Raw genomic sequence first — 14,957 nt, 5'->3', positions numbered from 1 at the left:
TTGTAAAGTAATCAAGAGTTACAGACACTGAAGAGTAATAATAGGCTCCATCCTAAAAGAGAGCGGTACATAAACGTTCTTGCTCAGTTTCATACAGACCTTGTATCTATTTTCTCCACATTGCCATGCCTTGTGGCTGCACTCAGCTAGCTCCCTCTCAGTATGTGAGCCAGAGAGGTATTTCAGAGAAAGTCAGAGGGGTCGCTACTGTACCTTCGCCTGGAAATGTCTGGGGTTCTCCCTTCCTAGGGTATTGAGTTCTTCTGTGTTGGAATAACACTCCTCATTCAATCCACTGCCTCTATTCCACAGTCCAGTCAGTTCAGTCAGTCCAGTCAGTCCAATCAGTCTAGTCAGTCCAGTCAGTTCAGTCAGTCCAGTCAGTCCAGCAAATCATGCAATATACTACCACCTCCACTTTCATCCATTACAGAGCTGCTGTTTCTGCTGCTGCAATACTGTGCTCTACCTTAACCTGGTACAGCCCAGTCCAGCCCAGTCCAGCACTGTCCAGCCAAGTACAGTCTACTACAGTGCAGCTCAGCCTGAGCCGGTCTGTGCACAGACTCATAGACTCATAGACTCCAGCTTAATTATAAAAAGAGACACTTATGGAAAGTGCAACAGGAGAGCCACCACTCTCTCGGCCCCACCCCTCTGAGCCAGCTCCAGGATAAGGGCTTTCCAACAGGCAGGGCTTGGGTTGGGAGTTTGGGGGTTTTGGTTTGGAAGCAGCTACCCTGTCTGATTCCAGTGGAGCGGAGGGGGAGGGGAGACGAAGGGAGGGAGGGAGGAGAGGAGGGGAGTTATGGTTAGCAGCAGGTGCTGTTCCAGCCAGGATGGATGCCTCTGGAATCTGACACTTCGAGCCAGCTCAGTCACAGGGTCTTTGGTTATATATAGACCCACACTATCAGGAGGAGATGGTAGGGTTAGTTTAGCTCCCTGGGGCCCAGAGTGAGGGGACAGAGGGGATAGAGAGGGGAGAGAGGGGGGGATATGGAAGAGAGGGGAGAAGAAGAGAGAGGGGAGAGGTAATGGAAGAGAGGGGAGAGGAAGAGAGAGGGGAGAGGAAATGGAAGATAGGGGAGAGGAGGAGAGAGGGGAGAGGAAGAGAGGCAAGAGGAAGAAAGAGGGGAGAGGAAGAGAGGGAAGAGGAGTAGAGAGGGGAGAGGGAGGGAGAAAGAGGGGAGAGGAAGAGAGGGAAGAGGAGTAGAGAGGGGAGAGGGAGGGAGAAAGAGGGGAGAGGAAGAGAGGGAAGAGGAGTAGAGAGGGGAGAGGAAGAGAGGGAAGAGGAGGAGAGGGGAGAGGGAGGGAGAAAGAGGGGAGAGGAAGAGAGGGAAGAGGAGGAGAGGGGAGAGGAAGAGAGGGAAGAGGAGGAGAGGGGAGAGGGAGGGAGAAAGAGGGGAGAGGAAGAGAGGGAAGAGGAGGAGAGAGGGGAGAGGGAGGGAGAAAGAGGGGAGAGGAAAGGGGGAGGAGAGGGATACAAAATGGCTACAAGGCCTACTAGACTTCTGGAATGTTTGGTTTTACAAGATGTTGTGTGTGTGTGTGTCTGTGTACATGTTTAGCTGTCTATTGCTGCTCTGCATGGAAACTCGATTTAATAATACCCCTCATAACCTTTCTGGGGTCTTTTTGTTTTGATGTGTAAGTTGTGGCCAGTGAGAGATTTTACTGAGATGGAGAAGGTTCTGCTAGTAGCTAGAGAGAGTGTTTAACAAGGTGTGTGTGTGTCTGCGCGCGAGCGTGCGTGGGTGTGTGTGTGTGTGCGCATGCGTGAGAGCGAGTGTGCGTGCGTGCGAGCGTGAGTGCGTGTGCGTGCGTGCGAGCGTGGGTGTGTGTGTGTCTGGTCTGCCTGTTTTGTCATGTTGGGGACAGTCAGTGTGCCCTCTGGGACTGACCCAATAAAGCAGTTGATTACCATCCTCTTACTGACAGCCAGTAGAAATTCCTTGAGAGCTGGTCTCATTCAAGGCAACATAATGACAGTACAAAAAGGCATCCTATTCCTTATATAGTAAACTACATTTGACCAGAGCCCTGGAACAGGGAGCCATTTGGAATGCACACAGTGACTGAGGGATTATAGTAGTGACATTATGTCATGGGGCAGAGAGACCTCATTCCCCTGGAGAAGTGGGCAGACTCTGTCTCTAACCACAGGCCTAGAATCAGTTTACTCTCCATAAGCAACAGACTTAGAAATACGGATGCAAGTGACAAAACTGATCCTAGATCATCACTTAAGTATAAGCGGTGATGTCATCCTACACTCCTAGCTATCCTCTCCAGCTATAGTTGTATTCTGGATCAGAGGCCTCAGTACATAGACAGCGGTTGGTTTGGTTGCCATGGTTTGTCAGATTATCCTACAGTAAACTGGCCTACATTATTTTATGACACGTTATAAATACACATAGATATCACCAGGCAGACATGGGGGAGAAGTCACACACATAGTGTTAGAGAACAGTGAACCACTATCACTATCTGACACAATATGAGACGGAAACATGAGCCAGATAGCTGTGCACTTTTGTCCATGTATTACAGTAAACTCAGGCATGTCAGATGATCTCTTGGATGTTCTCTCTCTCTCTCAATTCAATTCAATTCAAGGGGCTTTATTGGCATGGGAAACATGTGTTAACATTGCCAAAGCAACTCTCTCTCTCTCATCTCTCTCTCCTCCCTTTCTCCCCCCCCTCTCTCATCTCTCTCTAAAAATACCCCCATCTCTCTACCCCTTTCTCTCTCCCCACACCTCTCTTTCTCCCATCTCTCTGTCATCCCTCTCCCCCCACCCCTCTCTCTCTCCCTCTCTCTCTCTGTCATCCTAGAGTTCAGGGGGTTATTGTATTGCTGTGGGGCTCGTGGTCCAGAGGTGGACTCAGGGGAAAGTCTGCCTGGCAACACAACTATGGAGAGGTTTTATGTTCAGCCCAGGGTTAGATTAAACACAGCAGCCCCCTTGCCTCCAATACAAAACTACACCTACTTGATCAACAGCAATACCCACACACCAGCTGGCTAAACCCATCCATTCACAAGCCAACTAGAACAACCATACCCCAACCTGCAGTGCCAATCTATGTTCAATGTTTCTGACTTGCCAGGGTGCCCAGGAATACAAATGAGAGCCAGCCTTTTGGCGAAAGTGCAGTTATAGACATGCTCATTATAGTAGTGTGCATTGTTCCTGTCATGTATGTTGTTATAAAGTGATCTAGTGAAGTGATACATGTACTAACATATAGGTAGGTTCAGTATAAGGTTGGGTCTCAGCCTGGTCTAACATATTGTCTGGTAGGTTCAGTATAAGGTTGGGTCTCAGCCTGGTCTAACATATTGTCAGGTAGGTTCAGTATAAGGTTGGGTCTCAGCCTGGTCTAACATATTGTCAGGTAGGTTCAGTATAAGTTTGGGTCTCAGCCTGGTCTAACATATTGTCAGGTAGGTTCAGTATAAGGTTGGGTCTCAGCCTGGTCTAATATACTTTAGTTCCTCCTCAGACAGTAAACTCACATGGGTGTTTATTTCCTGTGCCCCTATCTTTGGGCTGTGATGCTAAACCAAGGCCCAGTCTCATGAGAGGGTATTTTAGAACCAACCAACCCCTTAGTATTCATGACAAACAGGACAGAATAGAAACCAGCAGGATCACATTTCAAATCTATCTTTTTTCAACTGCCCTAGTTTGTTGTGATGCCCTTTTCTGGGTGTGATTGTGGTTTGTGAATCTGTCACCTAATTTATTAATCCATGTGTGTGTAATGATTGATGTGCATCACTGTAATCTAGCCTATCGGGGGCTTCATAGCACCTTCTAGAAAGATCCCATGCAAAAATCTGGCCATTTTTCTGTTGTGAAGTGTGATTATGATCATTAGATCATAAAGAGTGAAAGATTATATCAATTGGAGTTGTTTTGACTTGTACAGATGTTCTAATATAATAATAATATATACCATTTAGCATTTAGCTTTTATCCAAAGCAATTTACAGTCATGCCTGCATACATTTGTTTACGTATGGGTGGTCCCGGGAATCAAACCCACTATCCTGCCATTGCAAGAGCCATACCAACTGAGCTGCAGAAAACAACACTTGTCTTACTTCGTAGTGTTTCTCTAATCTGTAGAACACCTCTTGCTTGTTTGACCAACGTGCACATGCAGCATAGTAGTGTGAGCTGAGCCATATGCACAGTAAGACAATGGGGCCGGGACTACATCTCCAGCTCCAAAACTCTCCTCAGTGGAATTTCATTCAAATGTATTTGAAGACTTTCATAGACGTAGAGGTGAAAAAGTGTTCCAGGGATAATAACTTCTCAGTTGGCATGAGGGGAACCTTTGTGAGATTGTGATGTGAGCTGTGTGTGGTTGGGGCTGGGTGGCTGCCCAGGCCTCTCTAAGAGGCTACACAAGCTTCTTTAGTTATATCTCCATTAAGTTTGGTCTCCAGTGACCGAGGCTAGGCTACACACAGACTCCCAACTGTGCAACTGAGATTGGTCTTTCTCTTGATACACTCAGTCTGTGTTGATGCAAGTTAATGAAGCGACAGAATTGAGACTTAGAACTTAATTGAGACATGTCTTATGAGTGACTTTCAGTAATCTACATTCATATTGATGGTTTGTGTGTGTGTGTTTTACATCAATGTCTGTCTGGGGTCACGACCAGATAGTTACATCACAGGTGGGAAATCCCCTGGCCAGCTCCAAGCCACACACCTGTCTGCACCACAGCTCTGCAAGCTGGCCATAGATCTCCATTCATAACCGTCCATACAGCGCCATCTGGGGTTCGCAATGAACTTGTAGGATATGTGAGACAATTTAACATTGGAATCAAATGCTACATTTTACTTGTTTTATACGGATACATAATTATGTACCAGAGGATGGAACTCTGTAAACATTAAACATTGAATCAAGTCTAAGAACCTTACCTTCACGGTCAATGTAACTACTGTGCTGTTATTATGAAAATCTGAGATATGCGACACCGGAAGGAAGTTCCGCAGAACAAAGCACGACTGGTGGAGAATCGCTGTTACGACAGGCAAGTGGTGTTTATTTTGACGCTTTATGTTGCCCTTCTAACTAATTTTATGTTTTATGACATGCTGTTGATATATTTGAGAATTGAAACAAATATTAGGATATTCTGACTGTCTTTCTAACTATGCAATCGATTAAAATACACCATTATTGCCGAGTCAAACATAAACAGCTTCGGTCCATTGCTAGGTTTACGTTATGCGACAACTTGAAGTGTATGCGAAAGGACAGAATAACAAAACGTAGTTAGCTAGTTACTCACCAACATTTCTTACCTGCCATTAGGTTTGACAGACGCATGATAATCGCCATTGTAACCAAGTGGTGTTTGAAAGGACTTCTTATGCAGCTAGATAACGTCTAGCTACCAGTAGCTATATAGCTACGCTAGCTGGCTTGATAATGTTGTTGTGGGTATGGCTAGTTAGCTTAGCTAACTTGATATTTGCTAACATAGCTGCTACCAGAGCTTTGTTGTGAGTTTTTAGTAAGTATCAAGAACACAGCTGGCTAGATTCTTAGTATTTCGCTAACTACTTGTCTTAACTCGGTGTCAGCAAACGATTTGCCTAGTTAGCCTACCGTGCTAACCCTGTGTTGCAGTCGAATGTCATTGGTCGAAGGCTATAGACAGGGCCTATTAGCTTCAGCGAGCAAACTGGTTCCAAAAGTATACTTTTTTTGCGTGATGTGTAGTTACATTAGTAAATGTTTTATTTGTCAGATGTATACAATTAAAACAAGAAGGGGAAAGTTGCAGAGCGATGTTTTTCAAATGTATACACAAGGGATGCCTGATGTGTCAAAGAGACCAAGACATTTAGGCCTAACAACAGTAATATCCACTTGTTGATCTAGAATAGATTGGTCTTCTTTCATATTTTCTGCTGCCTGTCAATGATTTATCTGTGCCACTGCACACTTTAGGTTCTAGCAAATCTGATTCAACTAATAAAGTATTTTGTTCACCAGTTATGCCAGTACTAGTAGCGAATCAAAACTGTAGGGGTCATGGGATACTTGCAAAATGCTGAACTATTGTTTGTGACCTTGTTCAGTGGTTCTCAAACCTCTCCCTAAGGACCCCCAGCCGTTCCAGGTATTTGATATTTTCTATAGCTAGCACACCTGATTCAACTCATCATCAAGCAATTGATTAGGTGAATCAGGTGAGCTACTTCAGGCCCTTGACTAGGTGAATCAGATGAGCTACTTCAGGCCCTTGACTAGGTGAATCAGATGAGCTACTTCAGGCCCTTGACTAGGTGAATCAGATGAGCTACTTCAGGCCCTTGACTAGGAGAATCAGATGAGCTACTTCAGGCCCTTGACTAGGAGAATCAGATGAGCTACTTCAGGCCCTTGACTAGGTGAATCAGATGAGCTACTTCAGGCCCTTGACTAGGTGAATCAGATGAGCTACTTCAGGCCCTTGACTAGGTGAATCAGATGAGCCACTTCAGGCCCTTGACTAGGTGAATCAGATGAGCTACTTCAGGCCCTTGACTAGGTGAATCAGATGAGCTACTTCAGGCCCTTGACGAGGTGAATCAGATGAGCTACTTCAGGCCCTTGACGAGGTGAATCAGATGAGCTACTTCAGGCCCTTGACGAGGTGAATCAGATGAGCTACTTCAGGCCCTTGGCTAGATGAATCAAATGAGCTACTTCAGGCCCTTGACTAGGTGAATCAGATGAGCTTCTCCAGGGCTACAACAAAATGGTGAAATGTCTGGGGGTCCCTGGGGAGAGGTTTGAAAACCGCTGACCTAGGCCTAGTTCCCTTGGTTATGTGTGTTGTCTCTCCCAGGTGGTAGTGAATGAGGTAGAGTCCCAGTCTAGGTATGGAGCAGTGTGCATGTGTGGAGCGGGAGCTGGAGAAGGTGCTCCATAGGTTCGTCATGTACGGACACCAGTCAGAGGAACGTCTGGACGAACTTCTACGCAGCGTCTGTGAGCTACGGGGACAGCTGGTTACATTCGGTAAGGCCATGCCAGCTCCACGCTGTAGTTTAGAAGTAGTGTCCACTCCAGTCATCCGGTACCTTGCAGCTGCATGGTACTAAATGAAAGAATGATAGATACCTGCACACACGGTTAAAGGCCCCATATTTGAGGAATTTGATGCACGACTATAACTAAAGCACAGAACAATATGCAGTGCATTTCTTTAAACAATTTGCCACTAGAGAAATGAAACATTGTTTTGCCCCGGTTGCGTGCCATGACTCATGAGTGTTCAGGCACAGAAGTGATTCATACGTCTCTTTATGTAACTTTCAGCAGGACTACTTTAACCTTTTAACATTAGGACTTGTTTTAACCATGATTGGTTTCTCCTTCAGGGCAGATGCATGTATTTTCAGAGTTGGGTCAGCTTTTGAATATCGTTCTAATTCTAGACATTCAGTTACATAACATTGTTTGAATATTCCAATGTGATTGTGATAGGGTGCTCACCATATACATATGTCATTATATTTGAAATGGCACTGACATGGCTGCCATAGAATGTTGTGTAATGTCAATGCATCACAATGCAGAAACCTGATTGTCCCGCCTCTCTAAATACCTCTCCTTCAGGGGTACGAGATGCAGATCTGACGGTGTTGTCTCAGACCATGGCCCAGTGTTGTAAGAACATTAAAGAAACGGTACAGCTGCTGGCCTCCAGACACAAGGACATCCACGGCAGTGTCTCCAAAGTGGGCAAAGCTATCGACAGGGTGAGAGTTTCCCAGTAAATGCTTTCACTATAGTATCTTTACAATTTAGAAAAGAGATGACGCAAGTTCCTTGTGGTTCAAGACAGTATTATAAATTTAAGCACACAAGGGAGAACTGTATTTCCACTTATCCTTTGGTTGTTTCCTGGATGTGTTTCTGTAGAACTTTGATGCAGAGGTGAGTGCAGTGGTGGCAGAGACGGTGTGGGACTCACCTGAGAGACAGAAGTACCTGAGTGAGACCATTGTGGAACACTTGTACAGACAAGGCATGCTGAGCGTGGCAGAGGACCTATGTCAGGTAAACAGCTGAGATGAAACAAAAGCCTGCTCACCCTGTTGGTCCCCAGAACCAGAATTGAAGATCTTGGGTGTGTTTCATATGTATTATAACTCCCTACCGTATGTGTGTCTCCCAGGAGTCTGGAGTAGTAATTGACATGAGCATGAAGCAGCCGTTCTTGGAACTCAACAGGATCCTGGAGGCCTTGAGGATGCAGGACCTCAGACCAGCACTAGAGTGTGTACTGTACTTAATCTCTGTTATATACTGACCTCAGACCAGCACTAGTGTGTACTGTACTTCATCTCTGTTATATACTGACCTCAGACCAGCACTAGTGTGTACTGTACCTCCTCTCTGTTATATACTGACCTCAGACCAGCACTAGTGTGTACTGTACCTCCTCTCTGTTATATACTGACCTCAGACCAGCACTAGAGTATGTACTGTACCTCCACTCTGTTATATACTGACCTCAGACCAGCACTAGTGTTTACTGTACCTCCTCTCTGTGTTGAGTTGAATGTGAATCAAACCCCTCTTTGATCATTTTGATCCATTCAGTAACTGATTAACTTTAGAATACAATTGAGATCTGTAAGACTTGTAGACACCCGGTCAGGGTTGGGTCAATGCCAGGGTTGAAGGTCAATTGAATTGAATTTGAATTGAGCCCAATCCTGGGGTCTATTCACATGGACCTAAACAGAAGGAAACAGAGAGGGAACTACCTGAATTTGTCCAATATAAATTGTTTTCAATTTGCAACTGTTTACTGCGGTGTGCACTAAGATTACAATCCTCTCTCTCCCTGGCTCCAGGTGGGCAGTAACAAACCGGCAGCGCCTGCTGGACCTGAACAGTACCCTGGAGTTCAAGCTGCACCGCCTCTACTTCATCAGCCTGTTAAATGGAGGCATCACCAACCAGCTGGAGGCACTACAGTACGCCAGGCACTTCCAGCCCTTCGCCTCACAGCACCAGAGAGGTAGGGGACACAGACAGCCTGGGCCGTTGTTCTGGTAAGAGTGGGACAGATAGGAATGTAGAGGGAAGATATGATGGTCTGAATGGAGGCACTAGCAGTCCTTCACCTCACAGCACCAGAGAGGTAGGGACAGACTCCCTGCCTGGGGGTTACTGGTGGGTTTGAGGAGGGGTAGGGACAGACTCCCTGGCTGGGGGTTCCTGGTGGGTTTGAGGAGGGGTAGGGACAGACTCCCTGGCTGGGGGTTCCTGGTGGGTTTGAGGAGGGGTAGGGACAGACTCCCTGCCTGGGGGTTACTGGTGGGTTTGAGGAGGGGTAGGGACAGACTCCCTGGCTGGGGGTTCCTGGTGGGTTTGTGGGTTCCCTGCCTGGGGGTTCCTGGTGGGAGGAGGGGTAGGGACAGACTCCCTGCCTGGGGGTTCCTGGTGGGTTTGAGGAGGGGTAGGGACAGACTCCCTGGCTGGGGGTTCCTGGTGGGTTTGAGGAGGGGTAGGGACAGACTCCCTGGCTGGGGGTTCCTGGTGGGTTTGAGGAGGGGTAGGGACAGACTCCCTGGCTGGGGGTTCCTGGTGGTTTGAGGAGGGGTAGGGACAGACTCCCTGGCTGGGGGTTCCTGGTGGGTTTGAGGAGGGGTAGGGACAGACTCCCTGGCTGGGGGTTCCTGGTGGTTTTGAGGAGGGGTAGGGACAGACTCCCTGGCTGGGGGTTACTGGTGGTTTTGAGGAGGGGTAGGGACAGACTCCCTGGCTGGGGGTTACTGGTGGGTTTGAGGAGGGGTAGGGACAGACTCCCTGGCTGGGGGTTCCTGGTGGTTTTGAGGAGGGGTAGGGACAGACTCCCTGGCTGGGGGTTCCTGGTGGGTTTGAGGAGGGGTAGGGACAGACTCCCTGGCTGGGGGTTCCTGGTGGGTTTGAGGAGGGGTAGGGACAGACTCCCTGGCTGGGGGTTCCTGGTGGGTTTGAGGAGGGGTAGGGACAGACTCCCTGGCTGGGGGTTCCTGGTGGGTTTGAGGAGGGGGTAGGGACAGACTCCCTGGCTGGGGGTTCCTGGTGGGTTTGAGGAGGGGTAGGGACAGACTCCCTGGCTGGGGGTTCCTGGTGGTTTTGAGGAGGGGTAGGGACAGACTCCCTGGCTGGGGGTTCCTGGTGGTTTTGAGGAGGGGTAGGGACAGACTCCCTGCCTGGGGGTTACTGGTGGGTTTGAGGAGGGGTAGGGACAGACTCCCTGGCTGGGGGTTCCTGCTGGTTTTGAAGAGCTTTTTGACAGGGATCATGTTCATTAGGCACCAAATGGAAGAAAATAAACTGAAACAGGGAGGAACTGTCCAATAAGAAGACATCCTAATCATCCAATAAGAATCTCTAATTGTTGTTTTCTGTTGCCAAGCAGGTTCCATTGCAATAGCTTTCTTACAGGACTTCATAGCTTCTTTCTCTTACCAGCTAACTGACTAATGATCTGTTCCAATTGTCCGTCAATGGACACCTTCCTTCCTCCCTACTTCATGACCACTGTCTCCCCTCAGACATCCTTCATGACCCCTGTCTCCTCTCCCCCCAGACATCCTTCATGACCCCTGTCTCCCCCCAGACATCCTTCATGACCCCTGTCTCCCCCCAGACATCCTTCATGACCCCTGTCTCCCTCAGACATCCTTCATGACCCCTGTCTCCTCTCAGACATCCTTCATGACCCCTGTCTCCTCTCAGACATCCTTCATGACCCTGTCTCCCCCAGACATCCTTCATGACAGTGACATCCTTCATGACCCCTGTCTCCCCCCAGACATCCATATCACACAGTGTCTTATGACCCCTGTCTCCCCCAGACATCTTCATATCACATCCTTCAGTGTCTTCTCCCCCAGACATCCATATCAACAGTGTCTTCTCCCCCCAGACATCCATATCAACAGTGTCTTACCCCCATGACCCCCAAGACATCCATATCAACAGTGTCTTCTCCCCCCAGACATCCATATCAACAGTGTCTTCTCCCCCCAGACATCCATATCAACAGTGTCTCTCCCCCCCCAGACCCCAGTGTCTCCCCCCCAAGACATCCATATCAACAGGGTCTCCTCTCCCCCAGACATCATTAATAAGTGTCTCCTCTCCCCCCAGACATCCAGATCCTCATGGGTAGTCTGGTGTCCCTCCCCCAGACATCCATATCACGTGCATAGAGAACTCTCCCTACCGACATCTCTGCTAGAGACCAACCAATGGGCTGAGATCATATAACAGTCTTCACCCCCCAGGGACATCCATATCAACAGGGTCTCCTCTCCCCCCAGACATCCATATCAACAGTGGCTATCCCCCCAGACATCCATATCACAGTGTCTTCTCTCAGTGTCAGGTCTTAGACATCCATATCACAGGGTCTCCATAGACATCCATATCACAGTCTTATAGGTCCAACAGTGTCTTCTCCCCCCAGACATCATAAACAGTGTTTTCCCCAAAGTCATAAGGTCTCCTTCCCCCCAACATCCAATCAACAGTGGCTACCCCCACCCCCAAGACATCCATATCAACAGGGTCCCTCTCCCCCCCAGACATTTACAGTGCTGCTACCCCCCTGACATTTATAATCTATGCATAGTCACTTTAACTCTACCTACATGTACATATTACTCCTCAACTAACTGGTGTAGAGACCAACCAATGGGCTGAGATCTGTAACAGCTTCACCAGGGACGCCTGACTCTGTACCGTAACACCCTGTAGGTTATAGCCTCCACATTGACTTCTGTACCGTAACACCCTGTATATAGCCTCCACATTGACTCTGTTTATAATCCGTCACTTTAACACCCTGTATATAGCCTCCACATTGACTCTGTACAGTAACACCCTGTATATAGCCTCCACATTGACTCTGTACCGTAACACCCTGTATATAGCCTCCACATTGACTCTGTACCGTAACACCCTGTATATAGCCTCCACATTGACTCTGTACCGTAACACCCTGTATATAGCCTCCACATTGACTCTGTACCGTAACACCCTGTATATAGCCTCCACATTGACTCTGTACCGTAACACCCTGTATATAGCCTCCACATTGACTCTGTACCGTAACACCCTGTATATAGCCTCCACATTGACTCTGTACCGTAACACCCTGTATATAACCTCCACATTGACTCTGTACCGTAACACCCTGTATATAGCCTCCACATTGACTCTGTACCGTAACACCCTGTATATAGCCTCCACATGGACTCTGTACCGTAACACCCTGTATATAGCCTCCACATTGACTCTGTACCGTAACACCCTGTATATAGCTTCCACATTGACTCTGTACCGTAACACCCTGTATATAGCCTCCACATTGACTCTGTACCGTAACACCCTGTATATAGCCTCCACATTGACTCTGTACCGTAACACCCTGTATATAGCCCCCACATTGACTCTGTACCGTAACATCCTGTATATAGCCTCCACACTGACTCTGTACCGTAACACCCTGTATATAGCTTCCACATTGACTCTGTACCGTAACATCCTGTATATAGCCTCCACATTGACTCTGTACCGTAACACCCTGTATATAGCCCCCACATTGACTCTGTACCGTAACACCCTGTATATAGCCTCCACATTGACTCTGTACCGTAACACCCTGTATATAGCCCCCACATTGACTCTGTACCGTAACATCCTGTATATAGCCCCCACATTGACTCTGTACCGTAACATCCTGTATATAGCCTCCACATTGACTCTGTACCGTAACACCCTGTATATAGCTTCCACATTGACTCTGTACCGTAACATCCTGTATATAGCCTCCACACTGACTCTGTACCGTAACACCCTCCACACTGACTCTGTACCGTAACACCCTGTATATAGCCTCGCTTGTTACTTTACTGCTGCTCTTTAATTATTAGTTAGTTTTCTTAAAACTGCATTGTTGGTTCAGGGCTTGTACGTAAGCATTTCACTGTAAGGTTGTATTCGACGCATTTGACTCGCACGGCCAGGAGTATGACCTGATAGTAAGATTATTTTACAATGCTCGTCTTTGTTTCTGACTGCAGTATGTATCTGTGATCTCCACGTCTGTCCCTCTGTGTTGAATGTCAGTTTTGCATCAGGCTGCATGGCTCTGCCCGTCCTGATGAACATCAAACAGGTGATTGAACAGAGACAGTGTAGTGGAGTCTGGACACACAAGGACGAGCTGCCTGTAAGTCTCCCTCTCTAAGCTCTCTGCTGTTCTCTCATGACTTTCTTTGGGCAACGATTTCTCAGTGTTTTAAAAGCAAGAATTGTAATTCATAATTATTTGTAATATCTATAATACTATAACCATTTTTATAATGGATTATTAATGAAGGTTGTCATAGAAGGGTAACGGAGCGGCCCTGTCTCCCCTCCCTCCAGATTGAGATAGACCTGGGGAAGAAGTGCTGGTACCACTCTGTGTTCGCCTGTCCCATCCTCCGCCAGCAGACGTCAGAGAGCAACCCTCCCATGAAGCTCATCTGTGGACACGTCATCTCCAGAGACGCCCTCAACAAACTCACCAACGCTGGAAAGTGAGTCTGATCCAGGCTGACCGACAGACAGGAGGGCAGTCAACCATTGGCAGTGCCAGACCTGTGGAACTCTGTGGTTAAAGTCACCTGCCTGTGTGTGTCTAACTCTCTCTCTCCTCTCCTCAGACTGAAATGTCCCTACTGTCCCATGGAGCAGAACCCGTCAGATGCCAAGCAGATCTTCTTTTGATCCCCCATCCTGTTTCCTGAAACCGCCAGGCCCTTGGAGCTACAGTAGCTACCTGCAACCCCAGGACCTCTGGAAATCCCATCCTACTTACTCACAGGCACCAATTTGCCCCAGTGCCCCCCCCCAAACTCAGACAGATCCCTTCCAGTGATGGCTCAAGGCTGTAATACTCCTGCCTCCTCTTGCCTCATCAACAGCTCCTAGTGTACAGAGGGCTGATGTGGATGGCCCATCAAACCACTTCTATCCATAGAGAGACAGAGAGGAGTCGGTCGGCATGAAGACGAAGGAAACATCTCAAAAGGATTGTTCATTCATTGACACTCGTTCATTTGCAACTGCCTGCTGAACTTATTCTACTCTTTTTCTTTAAGGATGTGATGAGGCGTTTTGCTTTCTTTTGTGAGATTTTGATAGGGTGTCGAGTTGAGTTGATAGGGTGTCGAGTTGAGTTGATAGGGTGTCGAGTTGAGTTGATAGGGTGTCGAGTTGAGTTGATAGGGTGTCGAGTTGAGTTGATAGGGTGTCGAGTTGAGTTGATAGGGTGTCGAGTTGAGTTGATAGGGTGTCGAGTTGAGTTGATAGGGTGTCGAGTTGAGTTGATAGGGTGTCGAGTTGAGTTGATAGGGTGTCGAGTTGAGTTGATAGGGTGTGAGTTGAGTTGATAGGGTGTTGAGTTGAGTTGATAGGGTGTGAGTTGAGTTGATAGGGTGTCGAGTTGAGTTGATAGGGTGTCGAGTTGAGTTGATAGGGTGTCGAGTTGAGTTGATAGGGTGTCGAGTTGAGTTGATAGGGTGTCGAGTTGATGTTAGGTCGTTGAGTTGATGATGATGATGATAGGCCGTTGAGTTGATGATGATGATAGGCCGTTGAGTTGATGATGATGATGATGATGATGATAGGCCGTTGAGTTGATGATGATGATGATAGGCCGTCGAGATGATGATGATGATGATAGGCCGTCGAGTTGATGATGATAGGCCGTCGAGTTGATGATGATAGGCCGTCGAGGAGATGATGATGATGATAGGCCGTCGAGTTGATGATGATGATAGGCCGTCGAGATGATGATGATAGGCCGTCGAGTTGATGTTGGTGATGGGCCGTCGAGTTGGTGATGGGCCGTCGAGCTGATGTT

At 47.7% G+C, this 14,957-nt stretch overlaps 1 protein-coding gene across 1 annotated transcript; it reads left to right on the top strand.

Annotated features, from left to right (window-relative positions):
- Positions 1 to 6,590: 6,590 nt before the first annotated feature.
- LOC135544952 (E3 ubiquitin-protein transferase RMND5B-like) lies at positions 6,591 to 14,492 on the top strand. The gene is made up of 9 exons (XM_064972640.1): positions 6,591 to 7,054; positions 7,655 to 7,797; positions 7,961 to 8,098; positions 8,217 to 8,317; positions 8,902 to 9,068; positions 11,192 to 11,217; positions 13,092 to 13,277; positions 13,475 to 13,629; positions 13,756 to 14,492. Exons 1-9 carry the CDS (start codon positions 6,916 to 6,918, stop codon positions 13,817 to 13,819), a joined length of 1,119 nt encoding a protein of 372 aa, XP_064828712.1. The 5' UTR covers positions 6,591 to 6,915; the 3' UTR covers positions 13,820 to 14,492.
- The last annotated feature ends 465 nt before the right edge of the window (positions 14,493 to 14,957 follow it).

The sequence above is a fragment of the Oncorhynchus masou genome, chromosome 9 (assembly GCF_036934945.1).
Source record: "Oncorhynchus masou masou isolate Uvic2021 chromosome 9, UVic_Omas_1.1, whole genome shotgun sequence".
In the NCBI taxonomy this organism is placed as follows: Eukaryota; Metazoa; Chordata; class Actinopteri; order Salmoniformes; family Salmonidae; genus Oncorhynchus; species Oncorhynchus masou.
Note: the sequence above shows the minus strand (reverse complement) of the source record. Positions and strands in the feature narration are given on the sequence as shown.